At 41.7% G+C, this 23,562-nt stretch overlaps 3 protein-coding genes across 10 annotated transcripts in view; 2 read left to right on the top strand and 1 right to left on the bottom strand.

The window, feature by feature from the left end:
- The first annotated feature begins 830 nt into the window (after positions 1 to 830).
- On the top strand, positions 831 to 6,598 carry LOC111952625 (cold-inducible RNA-binding protein B). 6 transcript variants are annotated; one of them, XM_070435147.1, is made up of 7 exons: positions 831 to 921; positions 1,968 to 2,076; positions 2,193 to 2,299; positions 2,385 to 2,526; positions 2,671 to 2,869; positions 3,042 to 3,109; positions 3,528 to 4,225. In XM_070435147.1, the coding sequence occupies exons 2-7, from the start codon at positions 1,977 to 1,979 to the stop codon at positions 3,539 to 3,541; spliced, it is 630 nt and encodes a 209-aa protein (XP_070291248.1). In that variant the 5' UTR covers positions 831 to 921; positions 1,968 to 1,976; the 3' UTR covers positions 3,542 to 4,225. The 6 variants fall into 6 exon arrangements, 4 of the variants coding, with proteins under 4 accessions (XP_070291248.1, XP_070291247.1, XP_070291246.1 ...); XR_011474132.1 differs by lacking the exons at positions 831 to 921; positions 3,528 to 4,225 and adding exons at positions 5,733 to 5,819; positions 6,309 to 6,598; XR_011474131.1 differs by lacking the exons at positions 831 to 921; positions 3,528 to 4,225 and adding exons at positions 5,733 to 5,819; positions 6,309 to 6,598 and having other exon boundaries at positions 2,385 to 2,550.
- A 290-nt stretch (positions 6,599 to 6,888) lies between these two features.
- LOC111952627 (cold-inducible RNA-binding protein B) lies at positions 6,889 to 11,728 on the top strand. 3 transcript variants are annotated; one of them, XM_023971494.2, is made up of 7 exons: positions 6,889 to 7,001; positions 8,032 to 8,146; positions 8,316 to 8,422; positions 8,534 to 8,684; positions 9,142 to 9,232; positions 9,504 to 9,538; positions 10,897 to 11,728. In XM_023971494.2, exons 2-7 carry the CDS (start codon positions 8,047 to 8,049, stop codon positions 10,914 to 10,916), a joined length of 504 nt encoding a protein of 167 aa, XP_023827262.1. In that variant the 5' UTR covers positions 6,889 to 7,001; positions 8,032 to 8,046; the 3' UTR covers positions 10,917 to 11,728. The 3 variants fall into 3 exon arrangements, with proteins under 3 accessions (XP_023827262.1, XP_023827261.1, XP_070291249.1); XM_023971493.2 differs by having other exon boundaries at positions 8,534 to 8,705; XM_070435148.1 differs by lacking the exon at positions 6,889 to 7,001 and adding an exon at positions 7,072 to 7,162 and having other exon boundaries at positions 8,534 to 8,705.
- Positions 11,729 to 13,347: 1,619 nt separating this feature from the next.
- Positions 13,348 to 23,562, bottom strand: part of LOC111952707 (mast cell protease 1A-like) — a 68,705-nt gene continuing 58,490 nt past the window's right edge. The window contains exons 3-6 of the mRNA XM_070435014.1: positions 17,654 to 17,816; positions 16,219 to 16,327; positions 15,769 to 15,996; positions 13,348 to 15,050 (exon numbers count right to left, since the gene is read on the bottom strand). Of these exons, the coding sequence (XP_070291115.1) occupies positions 14,916 to 15,050; positions 15,769 to 15,996; positions 16,219 to 16,327; positions 17,654 to 17,816 (635 nt within the window). The 3' untranslated portion in view covers positions 13,348 to 14,915. The remainder of the gene's footprint in view (positions 15,051 to 15,768; positions 15,997 to 16,218; positions 16,328 to 17,653; positions 17,817 to 23,562) is intronic.

Below are 23,562 nucleotides of genomic sequence, written 5' to 3'. Positions count from 1 at the left end.
ATGTGCACGTTTTTTTGGCATTCCTTACTCTTCTCTCACATAATTTGAATTATTAGTAATGGTTTGAGGCCCTGAGTGAATAATGGGACATTGTAAACCGGAGAAAGGGAGAGAGAGAGAGAGATGGCGGTGGCCCGCACATCTGTCATCCAGTTGGGTGGAAAGGATGGCTTTTTGCTTAGAGAGAATATGAGGAGGCGGTGAGGCAGTCAGCGCTGGGTGGAAAACTGTGGTAACGAACAGGAAGCCGCAGAGCGTTTGTGTGTAGGAGGTAAGGCAGAGGATAGCAGCACTCACGTTGGCCTGTTAGCTCTGGTATTTATAGCCTGGCTGTGGTCGGCACCAATATGCTCCTCTGTCTTGTCTAGTGCAAGAACAGCAACATCAGAGGGGCTGCAAAAATGTAAATCTGTTCAGACCGGTCTGGTGTATAGGAATTTTGAATGGAAAACCTTTGGTATGTATACTTAATGTAGCCTATGTACAGTAGTTTTGGTTTATCAGAAAACATCCCAATCCAGACACCAGCGCAGCYAATTTGGGAGTACAGTGGCCATTTGCTGCCATTGAAAACGATGCAGATGTCCTATATTGGGTTAATAATCTTTGCACGAACTCTGCAAGTGTCAGTCCAAATCTTTCACCAAGTGTAGTCGGAATATCATGAAARAATACCACACCTGAAAATACAGTATACCTAGCCTACCCACACTTGTTTTATTTTATTTGGCCTCCCTGTCCACTACGATGCTTTACCGCCGTCAGGTGGACTGCGCAAAAACTACTCGCGGCATGCACACCGTTCTTACTTTACCTCAGTGATGCGCACGCCCCTTTTGCTATTTATTCATGACTCACGCAGATGCTCATATATTGGAGCCATTTTGACATCTTTCTCAGACGACGCCAAACCACACAAAGGTAACTGTTTACTCAACCAATTCTAATAATTACCGGGTAAATGTACCACAATGCCTTTTAATTTCTTATGGAAAATAATTGACTTTGACCATTTACTTTCTAATCAACGTTCGCTTTGCGATTTGGCAAGCAAACGTGTTCATGTCGGTGAAGGGATTGAAGCGATTATAACGTTAAAGAGCTAGCGTTAGCCATGATTATTCCTTAGGCCCCCGTCATGTGTAACTACTCGGTATGCAACGTTATTCTATTTCGAGTGCCAATGTTTACATGTTTTTTCACGTTATTTGCCGTTACAACTGGGTTGTATTTCTAAGCCAAATTCGGTCTAGTAACTTGCTAACAACGTCGTTGGTAACGTTATTTACCTACAAAATGGCCGTCCGCTAATGCACGTTTCACTAGCTAACATTAACCGTTAATTAACTAAAGTAGCTAGATATCTTTTGGACGTCGGCGTGGCAACATGTTATTTTACTGCCGCTGTTTAGTTAACGTAAACGAATTACCAGATAATACGCTAGCTGACGTTGCAGGTTAGGCCAAATCTGGGCCAGGTCGTGTTTACTGTGTGGATTGAAATGGCTAATGTGACTCGTTTATTGTTAGTTCGCCTGCTAACGCTTAGCTAGTTTGCAATCCTTTGTGTGCTGCCTGTTTTTTGGCTACCGCCTCTCTAGCTAACATCAGCTCAAGGTTATGGTGGGTACTTGCCTGTTTGGTTAGTCGCCATGGTTGATAATTTTACCACAGATTCCCAGGTAACTAGTTAATTTAGCTAACGTTAGTAAATTGGCATGCTAAATTATAGCGAGTGCATGACGTTAGGTAACTTTATTGCACTGGTTAAAACACGGCTGCTGCACGCATTTGAAAACTAATGGTGGAAGAAAATTGCCTTATCGCCTAAAATGTATGGCTTCATAGCAATTAGCGCTTCTGGTGCCATCCTTATGTGAAATTGTTTTTCCTTCAGTTCTTAAAACAGTGAATGTCTTCTAAACAGTGTGTGTAGGCCAGGCGCTTATTTATTTTTTTATCTCTAGATAATAAAGATGTCTGACGAAGGAAAGCTTTTTGTTGGAGGATTGTGTTTTGACACGGATGAAACTTCACTGGAAGAGGCGTTTTCCAAGTATGGCAACATTGCTAAAGGTATGTAGCATCTCCAGGACCCGGTTAGCAGTTTGGCAATGTTGCTTGTCGCCTCAAGTGGGCTTCGGCCATATGGGTGGTTGATTTTATTTTTATTTTTTTAATTCCCCCCGCAGTTGATGTTGTAAGAGACCGAGAGACTCGGAGGTCCAGGGGGTTCGGCTTTGTGACTTTTGAAAACCCTGAAGATGCCAAAGACGCAATGGCTGCAATGAATGGCAAGGTGAGGGGATTCTTTCCACGGACACATGCAGATCTTCGACTGATATAAATCACTGGTATTAACTTCTACCCCCCTCCTCCTTCAGTCTGTTGATGGCAGGATGATCCGTGTGGATGAAGCTGGCAAGTCGGGAGGAAGATCTGACCGTGGTGGTTCTGGTGGCTTCAGGGGTGGTTCTGGTGGCTTCAGGGGTGGTTCTGGTGGCTTCAGAGGAGGCAGAGGAAGAGGTGGGCATGGTTATTTAGGAGGAGGTAAGGGCTGGCATTGCGAAGTGGTTAGCTTCCGTTTGCTCTAAGTCACACCCCTCTTTTTATTTTACCTTGCTCCAAACTGAAGGGCCTTTGACTGAAATGTTCTTATTTTTGACGTAGGTGGTGGCTATGGTGGTGGAGACAGAAGCTATGGTGGTGACCGAAGCTATGGTGGAGGAGAGAGAAGCTATGGGGGAGAGAGAAGCTATGGAGGTGACAGAAGCTATGGTGGTGGAGGAGACAGAAGCTATGGTGGTAGCTACAGGAGTGGTGGAGGATACTCCTCTGGGGGTGGCAGCGGAGGTTACAGAGAGGCCAGGTAAGACTTAATTTAATGTTTTTATTTTCTCTAAAGTGTTGACTTTTAAGTGATAGGTCAGCTGGTTTTAGTAACATTAATAGGCTTTTAGCTTCATATGTTGTCTTTCTAGGATAATCATGTACTTTTCCTTGGTTTCCGTTAACCAGCATTCATATGTGCACATTTTTAGGAGTGGTGGTGAAAGTGGTTATGGTGGCCGCTCTGGGGGATCCTACAGAGACAGCTATGACAGCTATGGTACGTTTGATGTAGCCTAGTTGCCATGATCTCACTGTTGGTATGGACTAGAAATGTTTAGTACGGACTGGACATGATTGCATAGACTCCCAGAATGGCCCTGTAAGACTTGTTGCTCAGTATCCGAAAGCCTGTGCCCTCTTGGATTAGCATGTTAAAATACCCAGGTCTGCTCAAAAATCCAGCTCTGCCACCCACCCAGAAGCAGAAAGACATTTCAATATTTTTTTCCACTGAGTCAGTTTTCTTTTGAAGAGGCATAAGTTCACATCCAATGCCCCTTGCCCTGATGCTTTACTGTTGCAATGAGAACCTTATGAGAACTGTGGCACAAAATATGAATAGGTTCTAGTCTACTGTGTGAGAAATGTCCGAATGCTGCAGTGCCTTTACACTTGTGGCTTCTTCTTGTCCTCAGCTACACACGAGTAAAAACAAAAACAAACTTCCTGATTGCAAGATCGTCCCTTCGCTGGCTGTTTTTTAAAAGATGCGCTCTTCGAAGACACTTTTTTTCTTCTGTTTGTGGTATCTGGTGCTAGTGTTTTCTTTAACAATCTTGGCAGTATCTTTAGATTTTTTTGTGTTGTGTTCTACAGGATCTGTCATGGCAGTAATCCTGTAGCGTTTAATTTAATTATTGTAAGCCTTGACGCTCACTAAGGATCTTAATACCTTAAGTTCAGTATGCCCTTCTGGTGTTGCAGGAAGAGTCGACACAGGGAGAATCAAATTTGATAATTAATGGCTTTATTTGCAATGAAACCTGTTTCCACCGTTGACTCGTTATCTGTTCAACACAGCCTGATAGCTTCTACGACAAATTCAGTCTTGACCATGTTCCTGCTCAATCGGAAGACTCAAATATCAGTAGTAAAATGTTTCCATTTAAGCTTATTTTCACTGCCGTTGTGAATTCTGGACTTTAAAAAAAAAATCTGTGAAATTTACACTAGAAGCTTGACAAGCTGTGGTGTGCTCCTTCAGTTCTGTAATGCATTCCTTTAGTGTAACAAGGTAGGAATGCCGTGGGAGCACTGGTTTCCAGCAGACCACCTTGATATTGCTAAAGATTTGTAAATACTCAGTATCCAAAGTGAATGACTTTGACTGGCGAAACGATTTCATTGAAAGGTATACTAGGTGTTTGCAGCCTTCTGCAGTTGGCCTAAGGTACTTTGCTCTTCTCAAACGTGCATAATGATGGACTCAACATTCACGATCACTCAATGTTACTACAAGGATATGTGCTCTCTGTTCTGTGTACAAACACCCCTAATTTTTTTGTATATCCTGGCTTCATGAAGCRTATTAAACAATCCGTTGAAAATGCTCTGATTTCTTGTGCCTTCAAAGAACTTAAGCCTGTTCACACTAAGCCAGCTGAATGTTATGCAATGCGAGTCTGGTAGGGAGAGATGRCGTAAGTGGGTTGAGAGAAATGATAGCATAGTCTCAGCTGGAAAGGGTATTCTGAAAGGTGGGATCTCATTTTGGAAGGGTGGCTGAATTAATACTCAGAAGATGCTAAAAGATCTAACCTGAAGCTAGTCATTGTGCGGGGTTGGGGGGCCTGGGTGTGTTGCAAGCAGAATAGAAATGAAATGTCATCCTGGTGCTGGCACTGGTTCTTTTATAATGCTTCATTGCGCCCAAGAGCTCTACTATCGTTTTGGAACTCAACAAAGTCCTTGGAGAATGAAGTGTTGTGCCTACCGACACGTGAATCCGCTCTGGTGAATGCTGCTCTCTTGGCTAGTTCATAAGTGGAAATAGGCCAGTAATGTGAGGTAAAGACTTTTGCTCTCCTGTTCGCATCCCTCAAAGTTCTCATTTTGATGTCCATCTTAACTGCCTTCAACTTTACCCAACTACCGCTGTCACTTCCTCAGGCCCTAGCCGTTACTGTTCAGAACCCTGAGTTGCATGAGTACGTCCAGTAGCGTATCCTGTTTTTTTTGTTGAATTTTCACCCTGTCCCCATAGACCATTGGGACTACTAGACTCTGAAAATGACCATTGAGCTTTTGAAAATTTCATAAGTTGTCATGGCTCAAGTATCCCTAGTGTAAAACAAGATTCTCCCAGTTTTGATCTGTGAAACTACAAGTACTGTTCTCCCAGTGATTGCAAAAGATGTCTTCATCTTAAAGGTGGACTCAGCAAAATGATGTTGTCACAAGCAGAAGTGCAGACATTGATTGGGACGCAAGAGACTACTTGGTCACACAATATCTGTGCACAGGTTCGCTTCACAGCARTTTAGCCAGGGCACCAAAACAGTGAAGTTGTTGCGCCTTGTGCTTCAATGTGTCTAGTAGTTGTGGAAATTGACCCACTATGCTGTTCACTTTCTGCATGTGCGTCATATCGCTGAATCTACCTAAATTCTAGACAGCTATCACCTTTCTACTTTTGCTTGTCAAGTTTATCACTATGTAATTTGTTTTGTGTAAACATCTTAACGTTCAATCAACTTTGATAGGATAAACACTGTCTAATGCTGGAAGTTGATGCTGTTTAGCACATCTGTAGTTCATGTTGATAATGATAAGCAAATGCATGTCATATTCTTGCCCTCAAAAGCTGTACTCAACTAATTACAGTCTTGTTACTCGATCAGGTTAAACTAAGCGTTGGATGTGAAAGCCTGCTTTAACACGGGGTTGGTCTTCGACGCTGACTGTTTCGTTCCAGTGCTTCCTTGGAGGTGGGTATTCTCTGATGTGTACTGAATGCCTTCGAGCTGAAGTCATGGGCCCTGTTTGCGTTCCCCTTAAATGATATCTTCACTGATCTGACACATTTTATTGTCGAAGGCAGTGTTGTGGAGCCCTGCTTTTTACCTGTCCTCTAGTCAGATAAGATCAGGTATCACTCAAGGAAGGGTTAATATTTACAGTATACAAGTCAACTTTTGGACGTGTTCAGAAGAGTTGCATCCGTCAAAGGATGGACAGGTTTTTTTTGTCAATCCCAGTGTCTACGACCTTGTGGGAACTCCCTACAGAATATGCTTACACCAATCCAATGCTTTTAAATGTGGGGAGAAGTACACACTTGGTGAGAATTGGGGATGCATGCTGTTCTGACTATTAACAGTAGCGTATGGTACAACTGACTTGAGTGCACTGCTAGAATTGTAAACTCATCTGTCATTTTACTGTATTTCTTCTGACTAATTGTAACTTTATTCCAGGTTCACCACAGGATGGTTTGCCCTGAAACGGCTCCTTGGAAAATCGTCACCAGGAGATATCTTTAAGACTGAACTAGAGATGTGCTGCTGAACTGGACCTGCCTTGGAATGGGAGTGCATATCTGAACCAGATTTTATATATCCATGATGTTTACCAAACTGGTTGTCATTCTGGCATGCCAATGCAGCACCTGTATTACAAGTATACACTTTATTTTTTATTTGTATTTTTTTCTGAAGTACTCAAATGAACGTCTTGGAAATGGAGTGGATTAAATCTATTTTTCATATTGGTTGTCTCTTGCACATTTTATAGGACATTCTTGTAATGTCTATTTTAGTTGTAGTACAGTGAACATATATTTCTGATGGTAAATAGACTTTTCATTCAGGACTACTCATTGGAGTCGGTGCATGTATTGATCCAAATATGGGCAAATGTACAGACAGTTGGCTGTAGTTGAACCTCCAACGTAACAAATMTACTTTTTTTTGTACTTTTGTACTAAAAATGTACTTTAAAATAAAATCTGAAATGCTATTCCTTGAGCCGTGGAGGGTTTTATCTGCTTAATATTCATAAGTTGGGCGTAACTGCAAGGGACGCATCAATACATATACCGGGAGGCCCCGCATCTCATTCATTCCCATCTGCTGCAGGTCGGTCGCAAGAGATTCTCTGTTTTGTCGGAGGTAAGCTATTGTAATAACCGTTTTCATAAATGTTTGTGTTCGTAAACGTATTTTATTTAATTCGGGACAGGAGCTACCAAGATTGTMGCAGGCTAAATGAGTGTGACATCACCCAAGGAGGAGTCTGAAGGTGGCTCAAGATGCAGCTAACTAGCGAGCAGGTAGCCAACGTTAACATCCTCATGATACTAAATTGTGTTCCATGTCCGAATTAATGGACAATTATATTGTGGTGTGCGGAACAGACCAACGTTCTTGCATTCGCCATAATGCCTATGCCCACATTTTACTATACAAGCGAGCGTGCTCAGTAACGTTATTCGATGCAATGACGCAGTGATAGCTGGCTAGTCGGGGGCCATTAGCACTATCATAAATGGCGCCGTTGTGGTTGTTGGACAATGTTGAACAAAGGGAGGTGCACATCTAGGCCTGGGACATGAGGGGGCGGGGAAGACGATGTCGCTTACTGATTTGTACTAAAAACGGAACTGAATCGCACGCACTCATCTGCTTGTGGAGCGAGGACCGCTTTTTGTTGCGAAAACGCAAATTTCATTGGCTAGCTACCGTAAACTAGCTAGCTACGGTAGCGTTATATTGGGAAAGAGGACGAGAAGGCAGCGCTAGCTACCAGGGGGCAGGATGGTCTTGGGCCTTTATGAGCTAAGCCCCCCCATACGCATTTGTTCTTCACTCGCTGGCACTTGACTGGTTTTTATTAAACTTGCTAGGTTACTTTCATTTTGGTAATACAACATACTTGGCATTGGGTAAAAATACAAAACAGAATCAAGCCAAACAACTGTTAAAAATAATTTTGTTATTGCGTGTGTAAATGCTCCATTGCAAGAATAGAACATGAACAGAGGGTTGCATCCAATAATAACCTGCTATCCAGTGGCGTAGGCACTGCCAGGCCCACCTAATCAGATTTAGCTAAACAAAAATCTCCAGCCCGGCTGCTAACAGTTCATTGCAAATAAATCATTGCAACCATAATAAACATGTTATTTCTTCCCTTCTGCAGTGGTGAAAAGGAAGGATGTCTGACGAAGGGAAGCTTTTTGTGGGTGGCCTCAGCTTTGACACTAATGAACAGTCATTAGAAGATGTATTCTCCAAATATGGGCAAATATCTGAAGGTAAGCAACTAACTGTTGGATATTGGGTGCAATGTAAAAAATATATATATTAAAAAATATATATATATATGTATCTGGTGGTCCACTATTTGAACATGCTTTGAATGATACACGTCTTGCAAGGTTGCCTTGTGTCTCTATAGTCTTTAAATAAAATGTCTCTGTCTAGTTGTTGTAATTAAAGACAGAGAAACTCAGAGGTCCAGGGGCTTTGGTTTCGTCACCTTCGAGAACCCAGATGAGGCCAAGGATGCTATGCTGGCCATGAACGGCAAGGTGACAATTAAACCTAAACTCCGCCCTGAAACACAACTCTGTTTTGACTGTGCAACGACGATATTAATGGTGTATTCTTTATTTTATCTCTCCCAACCATTTCTGTGTCAGTCTCTTGATGGCAGACAGATCCGTGTCGACCAGGCTGGCAAATCTGGCGGTGGTGGCAGGTCCGGAGGCGGATTCCGAGGGGGCTCTTCAGGCGGCAGAGGAGGTGGAGGAGGATACTTCCGTGGAGGCAGAGGTGGTGGTGGTGGAAGAGGTGGGCGTGGCTTCTCACGAGGCAAGTTTGTTGTTTTCTATCCTACAGCATCCTGACTGAGTGTTCCTCCCTCGTTTGCCTTGGAGTGACTGACACCCCAGTCCCAACCCTACAAAGATGTCCTCACACCTGCGCTAGCCTGGGATTCTGTGGCTTGCAGAACTAACCAGAAGTAGTCAGTGCGTATGCGTGCACCCCYCGCTCTGACCCTCCCTTCTGGTCCCTCATCCTTAATAACCACTCCTACGTTCCCATGTCTTTTTGTTTTGCAGTGACTGTTGCTGTTGACTAGTAGCTGTAGAGGTTTGATTGAGACATCTGTTGGGCTACTGATAGCATGTCCAAACTGAAGAGTGGTGTTCGATATTCTCTTATCAACACATTTAACCATAAGATGAGTGCATGGCTGCTTTTAGCATTCCTTTGAGTCAGCTGTTAACCACAAGTTATATTACAGGTGGTGGAGACCGGGGATATGGTGGTGGACGTTACGACAACAGAAGTGGAGGCTCATACGGATCAGAAAGAGGCTACTACAACAAAGACAGGTGAATAGTGATACCACCTCAGCTACATAAAGTCACATTTGCATATGTATAGCTACTATATGTTAGGCAATTGATAGAATTTGGGAAGACAAAGGAAAGCTGAAGGGTATAGATCCTATAGGTAAATCACAATGCATTTTAAGAAGCTATGTGCCCATTTTGACAGTAGGCAAGCACTTTTAGGAAGACCATTTTAAATTTAATGTTACTCAACTTGCTTCTGCTCGTCCAATTCTTGTTTACTGATGTACATTTCTTCTTCTGTCCACAGAGCGCAAGGAGGAGGATATGGAGATCGTTCAGGAGGTTCGTACAGAGACAGCTACGATAGCTATGGTGAGGCTTCTTATAAGCTTACACAAGTGTAGAGAGTCAGGATAGGCAGCCAATCTGGTGCCTGGACAGCAACATCCCTGAAAGCTACCATAGATTTGGAATCGGCCAATCAACACCAGTGCCGAGGCAGGTTCTTGCCCTGTATAGCAGCTGGATGGGCTCCTCTCAGAGCGGGTTTGCCCCCTATGGTCTTGGACCAACTGATGGATGAAAAGATCAGTGAAATTAGTCATTTTCTCAATGCATGAGGCCTTTAGTCATGTGTAATGGAGAAATGGGTTCCCTATTCCCATTCTTTCCTGACCATATTGAGAAATACACCCTCCCAAGTTACACTTTTGGTGTTTCACAATATGTGGTACATAATTCATCTTCAAGAATAAAGAGAAGTTGCAAATGAACCTAGTGGTGGACACTAGGTATTTCCTACAAACGAATGCCCTACCAGGTTAGTTTTGGAAAATAGGAGTCATTTGGTGTTAAAGGTATGTGGTATAGGAAAGACTCAATATACCACTTCAGCTCAGCATCCATTCCTTTTTAGGGAGCATCAGTGGAAGAGAGGGTCTGCAGATGGGCCTTAGTGTACTTGTGTTTCCCTCCTTGTTGGAGAACCTGGGACCTCGTCATTAACCACTGGGCTTTCTCTTCTCTGAACAGGCGGTGCTGTTGTCAGTGGCGCACAGTGAGGCTGACTCCTGTAGTTGAAATATGTTGAACTGAAGAAACAATATGTTGAAGGCCCAGTTTAGCACTGCAGAAAGCCAAGGTAGGCTGACCTCGGTCTGCAACTGTCTTGGCGTGAGCTGTCCTACAGGGGTCATAGCATTASCTCTCTACTTCCTGCTTTTCTTGTCATAAGCTTTTTCTCTCTGTCTTGTAGCAGCTTTTTTGTAGAGGTGTATTTTCCTTTGCTTTTTTACCTTGCAGTACAAGGATCTGCACACACACTCACAATGGAGCCAGTCACCTTTCTTGTTGACGTCATTTGCATATAGTAGTAGCAGGATTGCCTTGTCTGTCTGCTCTGTAGTTTTGTTGTTGAAAGTTTTCTATCCATGGAATAAGCCGGCGTAATATTGCTTTCATCGAGCGGAGTTTGACTGCGCTTGCTAAATGGAAACAAAAAGGTTCTCAATCAGATGGCCTGCCTTCAGATAGAGTATTTGTCACAGAAAATGTAATTCACTCCAGCATAATTTGCTACCACCTCTAAGTATCTTCAAAAGGAATTAACGTTCAGTAGCAGCAGGGCCCCTTTCGAGAGATGAGCCCCCTACCATCCACAGAATCAAGGTAACCTGTGTGTCTTTCCAACTTCTCTGCAGGTGACGAGGGTGGCTGGTAGGACAGTGGCGTCCGGATGCCTGTCGTCTGGGCACGGCCCCTCACCCCGAACCGGCGGCCCCATCCCGATGACGGCGGGCCTGGCCTGGTCCTAGCCCAGCGCCTGCTGCTCCGCGACACTTTAAATCTTCTTCTGAAACCCACCATGTAGATAAGAGCAGTCCTGGATAAGTGCGGGGAGGGCTGGCTTGCACTCCGAGCCACCCACCACCGGTCTGTTCCAAGTTTTTGTTTTTTACTTTCTGATCCTCCTTATTTGTTATTGAAAACCGCAGAGAACGAAATTTTCATTTACAGTTTTTGTGGGGAGCTCGAAAGAGCAAGGCTCATGTGCTGTAGGCCTTTGCCTCACTTTGGGCTGTGCACGGAAGAGGCACAAGCTGAGAGACAGGGAATGTATCTTGGATAGAGAATGGTAATGCTGTTGTAGTTTCAAAGCTCTGCTCTGTAACAAAGTACGAAAATGCTTGCACTTATTTTGGTTGATTTGATTGTGACTGCTTTGCCACCCATTAATGGTGATGAGTCTGAATGAGGGAAATGTACACAAAGGTCTGAAACCTTCCATCACTACCATCATGTTTGCACTGTTCTACCTGACAGAGGGAGGGATGGTGGAGACGTTCTCTAGTCCACTGGGCTTGTTAGGATCGCTGTGGGTTCCGGTAAATGAAGAGGGCCTGCTCAATTGTTTTCTGGATCACTGATCTGTTGTTTGACTGACCTATCTATGGCAGGTTCTTGTCTAATTTATTTTGGTTTCRACTGAGAACGGTTTTTATTTTATTAGCTGCACATTTTGAATAAGGAGCTGTCACATGACAGTTGAGTACACAGCGGTGAATTAATGTGAAGCGGGCCAGTGCTTGAAGGTAACTACTACTTATGAGCTCTTTTCAACAAACCTACTTTTTATGAGGGTACAAATGGAGTGATTTCACAACTGTTCTCGTCATAGCATCAGATTGGTTTTGTATTTGATTTTTTTTTAAGCATTCTGTATCTTCATGGTTGTATTTTTCCTAAATAAAAAAACCTTTACAAATCTCTGGTGCTGGTTTTGATATAGGCCACATTACATAGGCATATCCATATTCTTTTCTCAGTTGCATGTGTTTCAAAAAGAGGTGAAGTGATAGATATACATTTATGAGATGATATTGAAAGGAGTATCTGGGTAGAAATGAAATTATATTGTCTAAGGTACACTCACACCTGCTAATGAATATAAATATAAGTCATGCTGGCTATTGGAACAGCCCCACATGATATCATTATTTTCTGGAAAGTCTGGTAATAAGTTGTGGATGAAACTACAGCTATAGGGTTTATAGGCCATGCCAGTATAAAACAATTCCAGCAGGGGGCTCTCTATTCTGTGAAAAATACAATGCACGTGTAGACTGAAACTAAGGAGTATCCCGTCTACCTGTGGTCCGATCAAACCAATGACTCGCCAGTATTCAACAGATCTAGAGGACTGGCATGGCAGGACTGATATAATGTCTCAAAATGATGTAGGTTAGGTAGGTAGGGAGGGATGCTTTGCTATCATGCTGCATTAAACAATGGAACTACATAAAAACGCCAATTCATTACAGCCGGAAGTGACTTTTCATAGCAGTTTAGGAGAGCATTTTCTCTAACCCTTTTCCTAACCTTAATCTATTTATCCTAACCTTAACCTAATTATCCTAACCAGTTTTTAGGGAATCTCATATTTGACCTTCAGGTGTTTTCATCTCTTCTATTTGTCACAATATTAGTAATCTCAATAGTAGTCGTCATGAGACATTCTTTCCTGTTGCCCTCAAAATACATTCCAGACTGTTTTAATGTATTTTACATGGACAGTATGTTATCCAGATGTGCACAAGGGGGCAGTCCTGTCTCAAAGATCTTTGGTGTGTTCAATGTATTTTACTATATATTTTCAATTTACTGCTCAATGAAATGAACCGTTTACCAGAACTATGATTGTTGCCTTACTGGTGAAGGGACAACTTGATAAAAGCACATCTTATCAGTTTGCTCAGATATTCACAAAATACATGTGTCCAATAACATCACCCTACTCTACTGTTTAATCCCACAGTAAATAATTGAAGATTTAAAACTGCTGCAGCACAGAACAGAACTTGAAAGCATTGTTTGACAGATGGAAATTCAGAGGTTTCAATTGTTACTGCATGTAGGAGCATAGATGGCTAATTTCCTGCAATTCTACACGTTTTTCCATGATTTATGTCTCATATTTTTTWWTTTTTTATTTCACCTTTATTTAACCAGGTTGGCTAGTTGAGAACAAGTTCTCATTTGCAACTGCAACCTGGCCAAGATAAAGCATAGCAATTCGACACATACAACAACACAGAGTTACACATGGAATAAAACATACAGTCAATAATACAGTAGAACAAAGAAAACAAAAAGTCTATATACAGTGAGTGCAAATGAGGTTTATGATTTATAATTCATGTCTGATATAAAAACACTCAACAAWGAGCTGCAGTTAATATCAGAATTGGTAGCAAGGTACAAGTTAGTCCTAAATATTTCAAAAACTAAAAGCATTGTATTTGGGACAAATCATTGAAAAAATATTGTAATGAATAATGTGAAAATTGAGCAAGTTGAGGTGACTTAACTGCTTGGAGTAACCCTGGATTGTAAACTGTCATGGTCAAAACATGTTAATACAGCATGTGGCTAAAATGGGGAGAAGTCTGTCCATAATAAAGCACTGCTCTGCCTTCTTAACAACACTATTAACAAGGTAGGTCCTACAGGCCCTGGTTTTGTCGCACCTGGACTACTGTTCAGTCGTGTGGTCAGGTGCCACAAAGAGGGACTTAGGAAATTTGCAATTGGCTCAGAACAGGGCAGCACGACTGGCCCTTAAAAGTACATGGAGAGCTAACATGAATGAATAATATGCATGTCAATCTCTCATGGCTCAAAGTGGAGAAGAGATTGACGTCATCACTACTTGTTTTTGTAAGAAGTGTTGACATGCTGAATGCACTGAGCTGTCTGTTTAAACTACTAGCACACAGCTCGGACACACATGCATACCCCACAAGACATGCCACCTGAGGTCTCTTCACAGTCTCAAAGTACAGAACAGACTATGGGAGGCGCACAGTACTACATAGAGCCATGACTACATGGAACTCTATTCCACATCAGGTAAATGAAGCAGTAGAATCAGATWAAAAAAAAWATGAAAATACACCTTTTGGAACAGCAGGTACCGTGAAGAGACACACACAAGTACAGACACGCATATGCACACAAACGCTAGCACATGCACTCTACACACATGTACGTTGTAATATTGTTGTATTATACATTTTATATTGTAGATAWGTAGTGGTGTAATAATGTTATATGAAGTACTGTTWTATCTTTTGTTTTGTGTAATGTAAGTGCCTTAATGTGTTTGGACCCCAGGAAGAGTAGCTGCTGCCTTGGCAACAGCTAATGGGGATCCCTAATAAATACACATACAAAAATGTGATATCTGTGTGAGAGTGACTAACAAATCAATGGGGGCCCCTGGAGGTCAGGGCCCCTGGGCATGCCCTACGTGCCCGGTCGGTAATTTGGTGATAAGGCCATCTACAAGGTTTAGATAGCTGGTAGCCTACCTTACCTAGCAATACAAATTGTTTAGCTAGCATGGGTTAATTGAATGACTGTTAGTGACTGACATAAAAAAAACTGCTGATGCACAACCAAATTTCAAAATGGCACCTTGTGTATTCTACTTTTCAAACTCTCATCAGTAAGTTGAGACCCCCACTGAAAAAACAAACAAAAACAAAACAGCAAAAAAAATATCCGTATAGGAACATGCAGCTCTGGGCAAAGACATTAACCAGCACTGGTAAATCAATCAGAAAGCATCATAAGCACATTAGGATTCTTCACAGTATCATAATCATGTTCTAGGCACCTGGTTGACCAAATGAACAAAATGTTTCTGGTCAGTGACATATCAATTCTTCATGGTGTCATTGATCCAGTCCAGGAAGTCAGGGATGCGCATGTAGATGTAGGTGTTGTTTCTAGTCTTGGTAGACACCACCCCATAGGCCACACCGTTACAGACTGATGGACCACCATAGTCTCCCTGGAAGTAACACACATAGACCACAATACCAAACAAATGAAAAGGTTGCCTGGAAACTCAAAGTGAATTCTTCCGCTGCTCTACGTTCACTACATACTTCAGTCTGAGACTTCCATAGTTGAAGTCGTTTGTGGTGACGTCAAAATTAGGAATGTTGTACAAAACAAAGTCATCAGCGATTGGTTTCTTAATCCTGGTCCTGGGGATCCAAAGGGGTGCACATTTTTGTGTTTGCCTCAGCACTACACACCTGATTCAAATCATCAAAGATGACGATGAGTTGATCATTTGAATCAGTTGTGTAGTGCTAGGGCAAAAACAAAGATGTGCACCCATTTGGTTCCCCAGGACCAGGATTAAGAAACACTGAATTTGAGTATCACAGCTAATTCCGGGTATTCAAAACACCTCTTTACCCACGTGTGTTTTAGCTCAACCCATCGTTTTCTAGGACCAATCAGAACGATTAGAATGTATTTGCGTTTTAGAAATCATCGGGGAGCTACTCATTACGGAGTACCTCCCCGAGAACAAATTAACGTCTGTGTGCGTGGCGTAGCGTTTGGCCAAAGCAAGGAGTTTAGGTAGCCAGGCAAATGAAAAGGCACATTTCCTTTGGAATGATTCATGTCCTCAAACCAAAGCAAAATTATAATTTCCTTTCATTCCTCTCATGTTATTTCCCCTTTAACATTACATACTTTCAGACGCCACTTACCTGAGCAGGTCCATTTAGTCCTGATGAGCAGACTTGATGGTTGTCAGAGCAAAGTTGATTCTCATCCAGTGTCACATTGAGGTCCTGAAGCACAGGGGAGCCTTGCTTTAGATTCCTGATAGTGTGTCCCCAGCCTGACACCAGACATTCCTTGGGCACCTCCTCATCTTTTGTCAGCGGGAGGCCAATGGGTCTCACATGGTCGGTGAAAACGGCAATCTCCTCCAGCTTTGAGGCAGAGAGAGCAGGTTTGTTGAATGTTACAACTTACATCCTTGGTTCTATAGTCCATTCAGCAAGCCTGGTAGTTAATTTAATGGTGGTTAACTGTTTTTTACCAATCAATTTCATACTTTGACATTGTAGTGACAATGTGCATGCACAATTTCACCTGTGTAGGTAAAAATAAAAACAATATGTGCAGCTTTAGCTCCTAGCATGGAGTTTTACCTTGAGTAGCATGATATCATTATTATATTCTTCATCATAATTTGGATGCGGAAATGCCTGTTTCACAAGCATTTCCTGACCTTCCTGACATTTCCTGACCTTAATGGATCTGTAACATACACACAGACAGAGGCACAACGCAATGGAATATACTGTAGTCTTACACATATCTGCAACTGACCGTAGTGGACTAACTCAGACACTGATTGAAAACGTAATGTCAATCTACCGTATATCCTTTGATTCCCGCTTGGTTCAACATGTGCGCTGACATTTCCCTTACAGAAAAACCACATTCATTTCACGTGATCACATGTGAAGTGTTCCGAAAACACGTTTTCATGTGATCATGTGATCTTATGGGAAGTTAATGTGACAACATGTAAAGCAACATGTGATAACATGAAACTACACGTGAAAACATGTTGTCACGGATTCTTCCCGYTACTGCTGCTCCTTCTGTGCACCAGTTCCGGAGGTCTACGTCACCGGCCTCTAGGCGTCACTGAACTGTTTCATTACGCACACTTGATTACAATATTCCTGATTAGTAATTTTATATATGCGCCCTCTGTTCACCATTGTTTTGTTGGTTATTGTTCCCATGTCTGTTGGTCTGGGAGTACCTCTGCGTTGTTATTTCGGCTTTCATGCTGCGTGCATTTGTGCATTGCTATTGTGCATTTGTTATTACGGGTCTCGCCCCGTGTATTTATTAGAGGTTTTACCTCGCTCTTTGGTTTGGGTTACAGCTCAATATTTTTGGATACGTGTTTGTTTTGGGCTTCGTCCCCATGCCTATTCATGGCATGTTGTATATGTTGGGTGGTGTATTAACCCCCCCCCCCCCCACCCCCCACCCCCTTATTACTGTGCCTGTCTCCAATCATTTATTCAACGTGACACACATAAAGTGTTCCAAAAACACGTTTCACATGATTTCATGTTTTTTCTGCAATATATCTTAATGGTGCATGACTACATTTATTGGTAGGTTCTCCATACTGCACCTTTTATCTCAGCCTTTGGTTATTGGAGGTCTTAGCCCTGGGCTAAGCTGTGTTTCACGTCTAAATGCTCCAAAGGGGACGTTAGAAATACATTGTTAAAATGTGTAAATACAACATTAGGAAGAGCTATGTGAAGCATGGGGTAGGATAGCCCTAGGCTAAAAACAGTAAAGATATTCAAGTGTGAAAAACCTAGAGACATTGAAATGGTACCCTATTAAAATGTTGTTGGTGAGATTGCAGGAAAAATCCAATTGAAAGAGTAGTTTGACCAGCATGCATTCTAATTCTAGGCATAGAGCTATAAGGTAGTGAGTATCAAGGAGAAACAGTTGAAGCATTTATAGGGCAGATAATGGAGGCCAATGGGCTCCACACATATTTTCTATTGGTTTTCCCTCACTAGATAAGCAGACATTACTGACCCCCCATTGCAGTGGGCGGCAGTCATCACAAAGTCCTCTCTCACTAGAAAACCACAGCAGCTTCCTGGCTTCAGGTTGTTGGCGACAGCTTTCTCCAGGAGAACCATGTAGGGTCTGCTGTGGGGCACAGCCTCCTTGCCCCCATAGATACGCCCTGCGTGCACTGTGACAACATCAGCAATCAGGATCCACTCTCAACCCATAATATCTAAAACACCAAATGTTGTGGATTTTTCTTATTTGATACCACCTTGCATAATACCGGATTGGATTAGTAGTAGTAGACTGCAAAAGTACAAGACCCTGAATCAATGCATACAGTGTGCTCAAAGTATTGGGACGGACACATTCTTTTGTTATTTTGGCTCTGGATTTGAAATGATACAATGACTATGAGGTTAAATTGCAAACTGTCAGCTTTAATTTGAGGTTATTTCCATCTCCACTACCATTCAAATGTTTGGGGTCACTTAGAAAAGTCCTTGTTTTGAAAGAAAAGCTATTTTTTTCGTTCATAGAAATAAAATAAAATTGATTGATAATGGAATATCAACAAAGGCGTACAGATGCCCATTATCAGTTTCATTAAATAGTACCTGCAAAAAACACCAGTCTCCAAGTCAACAGTGAAGAGGCGACTCCAGGATGCTGGCCTTCTAGGCAGAGTTCCTCTGTCCAGTGTCTGTGTTCTTTTGCCCATCTTAATCTTTTCTTCTTATTGGCCAGTCTGAGATATGGCTTTTTCTTTGCAACTCTGCCAGAAGGCCAGCATCCCGGAGTCGCCTCTTTGCTGTTCACGTTGAGACTAGTGTTTTGCGGGTACTATTTAATGAAGCTGCCAGTTGAGGACTTATGAGGCGTCTGTTTCTGAAACTAGACACTCTAATGTACTTGTCCTCTTGCTCAGTTGTGCACCAGGGCCTCCCACTCTTTCTATTCTGGTTAGAGCCAGTTTGCGCTGCTCTGTGAACCTGAGTAGTACACAGCGTTGTACCAGATCTTCACTTTCTTGGGCAATTTCTTGCATGGAATAGCCTTCATTTCTGAGAACAAGAATAGACTGAGTTTCAGAAGAAAGTTATTTGTTTCTGGCCATTTTGAGCCTGTAATCGGACCCACAAATGCTGATGCTCCAGATACTCAACTAGTCTAAAGAAGGCCAGTTTTAATGCTTCTTTAATCAGAACCAGAACTGTGCTAACATATTTGCAAAATGGTTTTCTAATGATCAATTAGTCTTTTAAAATTATAAACATGTATTATCTAACACAACGTGCCATTGGAACACAGGAGTGATGGTTGCTGATAATGGGCCTCTGTACGCCTATGTAGATATTCCATAAAAATCAGCCGTTTACAGCTACAATAGTAATTTACAACATTAGCAATGTCTACACTGTGTTTCTGATCAATTTGATGTTGTTTTAATGGACAAAAAATTTGCTTTTCTTTCATTAGCAAGTACATTTAAGTGACCCCAAACTTTTGAACGGTAGTGTATATCAGGTGAACCATTTAGAAATTACAGCACTTAAGGGAGAAAAAGTATTGGGACAAATTTACCGTAACTTTACTACTTAAAGTATTTGGTCCCATATTCATAGCACGCAAGTACTACATCAAGCTTGTGACTACACATTTGTTGGAAGCATCTGCTGTTTGTTTTGGTTGTTTCTGATTATTTTGTGCCCAATAGAAATGAATGGTTAAGAATGTATTGTGTCATTTTGGAGTCACTTTTATTGTAAATAAAAATAGAATATGTTTATGCCTCTGTCTCACTCATCATTATTCACAATTCAGTCAGGATTATCCATAGTCACGGTAGCATCCACATTCATGTGGAAGTGTTTAGAAACATTCTACTCTCATTTACAATAAAAGTGACTCCAAAATGACACAATACATTATTTTCCATTCATTTTTATTGGGGGTCTCTGTAAACAGTGCTGTAAACGGTTCACCCGATATGGATGAAAATACCTTCAAATTAAAGCTGACAGTCTGCACTTTAACCTCCATAGTCATTGTATAATTTCAAATCAAAAGCGCTGGAGTAGAGCCACAACAACAAATGTCCCAATACTTTTGGAGCTCACTGTACATGTGCAGTCTAGGTATATATATTTTTTTACCTTGTGTGTAGAAGAGGAGTATCAGGAGCAGAGTACCAAGGTTCAATGGAATGCCCATAGTGAATGGACTTCAGCTGAGCAATTGATGTGATTGGAGACCTGTGAGAAATGTCATTCACTGTCTCCTCTTACATTTCAGCTTTAAATAGGCCTTGAAGGAGACCAGGAACTAATCATCTATGCATATATTTTGAGTGATTGACACTGAGAGTGATGAATGACAGAGCTTAAACCCTTTCCCTTTGTGTGCATGTCATTTATTTGAGGTTGATATATTTGCATTTACTGCCTTCGAAGCACTACAAGCAAGACACCAATAGTAGTAATGTTGAAACTATAGCTAGGCTAGTTATGGACTGTAGGGGTCTTTCAGAGCATCATGGAACTGAAAGGAAAGAACATAAATGCCTTTGGGTGACATTGAACAAATATCCTGTGATTTATGTTTTGAAGATTTATATGATGTGAAAGTCGCTTCTTGTGTGTGACCCAAGGCTGACTCGTAATTTAGTCTACTGGTGCATAATTTAGCATAAATCAAGCCATATGGTGGCCTGTGATGCACATACTGTACATCTGTCAAAATGTACAATCTAATGCCTCTCATGTAAAAACAGCAGACAGCCTTGAAGATTCTCATTCCCTGTTCAAGGTCATGGCTCTTACAAGTCTCTTTTTCTGCCATCGGACCCCAGATAACGTTATTTAAACTTAACCCCAGTCAAGAGAGTATCGAAATAGGAATTGTTTGGTTTTAGGGTTCATTGTACCCAGTGCTTTGTGATCCGATAGGTTTGTCTGGTATGGGGAAGGCATTAAAGTCCTTTGGGAAGAAAACTAAAGGATCAAGTGACTAGACTCTCTTATATTATATTAACCTGCACAGACGACAGTGTCATGTCAGAAGTAAAGTACAACCAGGCTTCAGAACCACTCAAACTGACCATAAGAGTTCATGTATTATCAGGTAGTTTATTGAGAACACATTCCCTTTTACAATGAACAGGCAATAAGATGCATCAGGTAGGAGTGAATCTGTAGACAAAGACAATAACAAATATAGCTAAACACTGCCCTCTACTGCCAGCACACACACCTGATTTAAAAAGCATTTACAATTCATCAATTCATCATCATGGTCAGTCAATCTACTTCAACCAAAAATGGAAATAAAATGATACCACTATTAGACATTCATGTGAGGCATATCTCAAAATCAGATAATGATGTATCTTGGAAGCTTGTGGGTTCTAAAAGGCTCTTTTCGGGTTGGCAAAAGGAGAAACTGACTTGAAAGTTATGGGTACCCTCTGTCGTAAAATACCATCGCTCAACATCTGTATTCTTTTTGAAAATCATCTTTGGAGGTTGATGTACAATTTATTCAAGTGGAAAAGTAATATTGGATTGTAATTGAACTTCAGGGTCAATGATTGGATCATGGACTGTCACACAAGTATCAGAGCATTCTGACTCAAGGATTTAAGTCTAAATCACTTTGAGGAATTTCCATTTTTTATTTATTTACTTTTACCCCTTTTTTCTCCACAAATTCGTGATATCCAATTGGTAGTTACAGTCTTGTCCCATCTCTGCAACTCCCGGACTCGGGAGAGGCGAAGGTCGAGAGCTATGCGTCCTCTGAAACACGACCCACCACCATTAATCTTACACATTTTGCATTTCTCCCCTTTCTGCATAGTGCAATTTGTTTCTACTTACTTCAGTAGATTTCAGTTCAAAACATAATAATAGCAGGCGGCATGTGGTTAGACCATTGGGCCAGTAACCGAAAGGTTGCTGGATTGAATCCCTGAGTTGACAAGGTAAAAATCTGTCGTTCTGCCCCTTAACCCACTGTTCCCCGGGAGGCTGTCATTGTAAATTAGAATTTGTTCTTAACTGACTTGCCTAGTTAAATAAAGGTAAAAAATATATTTATATATACCAACAAAGCAATGAAACAGTTGGCTTCTCTTCTCCCTATGACCTGTGTGAACATATCTACATCTATTAGTCGGCTGTCTCACACCCACACAAAGGGATGCTGCTTCCTGTTTACCATGCAAACCTAAACCAAAGGTCTGCTTTCTGATACTTTCTCACCAGATGACCCTCCTTTCTCCTTATGTGACCCTCCTGTCTACCTTTCTTGTCCTCATATCAGATGTCAACATCATGGGGTGAGTTAAACTGCTCAAGATATATTCCTTCATGGGGTGTATAAAACCTACAAACCAGAAACAACCTATTTCCCTTGGCTAAAAAGGGGTACCCCTTTGTTTTTGGTAAGCATATAAACTGACCGCGTAGCCCCAGGTATGTCTATTACATACCTTCCAGAGTCTAGACTGAATAATGCCCCCTTTCATACCTGAACCACAAGCCTTTTATTCTAATTGATTGGAATAGTGTGCAACAGTGGGTTTTGTGAGAAGGAAAGCGAATAAGAGAAGTGAATGGTCTCTGGGAGCTGTGTGATGACGTAATGGGAATCACAGGAGGCAGAGAGGAACTGAACAGAGAGGAAGCCCAGCAGGAGAGGCCTTTATCGTCAGCTTGTCAGCTTTATTGGGACTGCGGGGATTGAGCGCCGCCCGGTTTAGCCATCAGCCATTGCGYTAGAAAGCAGGGGAAAGTAATGATAGTCATAAAAATCCATCAATAATGGCTAAAATTACATGTTTATTAAGAAGAAAGGAAAATGACAACAATAAAAGGAGGACCTTGATCATTGTGTCGCACATCACGGTGAATTCGAAATCACATATGTGGTTGTCACACCCTGACCTTAGAGATCCTTTAAATTCTCTATTTGGTTAGGTCAGGGTGTGACTAGGGTGTGCAATCTATGTTTTCTATTTCTTTGTTGGCCGGGTATGGTTCCCAATCAGAGGCAGCTGTCTATCGTTGTCTCTGATTGGGGATCATACTTAGGCAGCCTTTTTCCACCTGTAGATTGTGGGATCTTGTTTTTGGTACTGTGCTGTTTAGCCCTACTAGACGTTACGTTTTGTATTTGTTGTTTTTTCGGTGTTCATTTAATAAATTAAAATGTATGCCTACCACGCTGCACCTTGGTCCGATCCTTCCATCAACGAACGTAACAGTGGTAGGCCGGGGGTTCATTCATTGTCTACTGTATAGTCGGTGGATGTCAAATCAAATCAAATTTTATTTGTCACATACACATGGTTAGCAGATGTTAATGCGAGTGTAGCGAAATGCTTGTGCTTCTAGTTCCGACAATGCAGTAATAACCAACAAGTAATCTAACCTAACAATTCTACTACCTTATACACACAAGTGTAAAGGGATAAAGAATATGTACATAAAGATATATGAATGAGTGATGGTACAGAACGCCACATACCCGTCCTGTAGACGGGCCCAGATACTTGCACACGTTAGATACACGGGTGACTTCACACCCCAAGAAGTAAAGATCACAGATCATAGAGTACAGTATATACATATAGATGTGAGTAATGTAGGGTATGTAAACATTATATTAAGTGGCATTGTTTAAAGTGGCTAGTGATACATTTTTACATAAATTTCCATCAATTCCCTTTATTAAAGTGGCTGGAGTTGAGTCAGTATTTGGCAGCAGCCACTAAATGTTTATGGGTGGCTGTTAAACAGTCTGATGGCCTTGAGATAGAAGCTGTTTTTCAGTCTTCGGTCCCTGCTTTGATGCACCTGTACTGACCTCGCCTTCTGTGATAGCGGGGTGAACAGGCAGGGCTCGGGTGGTTGTTGTCCTTGAGGATC

Source organism: Salvelinus sp. IW2-2015, linkage group LG26, assembly GCF_002910315.2.
Source record: "Salvelinus sp. IW2-2015 linkage group LG26, ASM291031v2, whole genome shotgun sequence".
NCBI classification, from domain to species: domain Eukaryota; kingdom Metazoa; phylum Chordata; class Actinopteri; order Salmoniformes; family Salmonidae; genus Salvelinus; species Salvelinus sp. IW2-2015.
Note: the sequence above shows the minus strand (reverse complement) of the source record. Positions and strands in the feature narration are given on the sequence as shown.

Coding starts and splice junctions, on each gene's coding strand:
- LOC111952627 (XM_023971493.2), top strand. CDS start 8,047: ATGTCTGACGAAGGGAAGCTTTTTGTGGGTGGCCTCAGCTTTGACACT. Junction 8,147..8,315: donor ATATGGGCAAATATCTGAAG/GTAAGCAACTAA, acceptor GTCTCTGTCTAG/TTGTTGTAATTAAAGACAGA. Junction 8,706..9,141: donor TGGGCGTGGCTTCTCACGAG/GCAAGTTTGTTG, acceptor GTTATATTACAG/GTGGTGGAGACCGGGGATAT.
- LOC111952625 (XM_070435145.1), top strand. CDS start 1,977: ATGTCTGACGAAGGAAAGCTTTTTGTTGGAGGATTGTGTTTTGACACG. Junction 2,077..2,192: donor GTATGGCAACATTGCTAAAG/GTATGTAGCATC, acceptor TTCCCCCCGCAG/TTGATGTTGTAAGAGACCGA. Junction 2,870..3,041: donor GGAGGTTACAGAGAGGCCAG/GTAAGACTTAAT, acceptor GCACATTTTTAG/GAGTGGTGGTGAAAGTGGTT.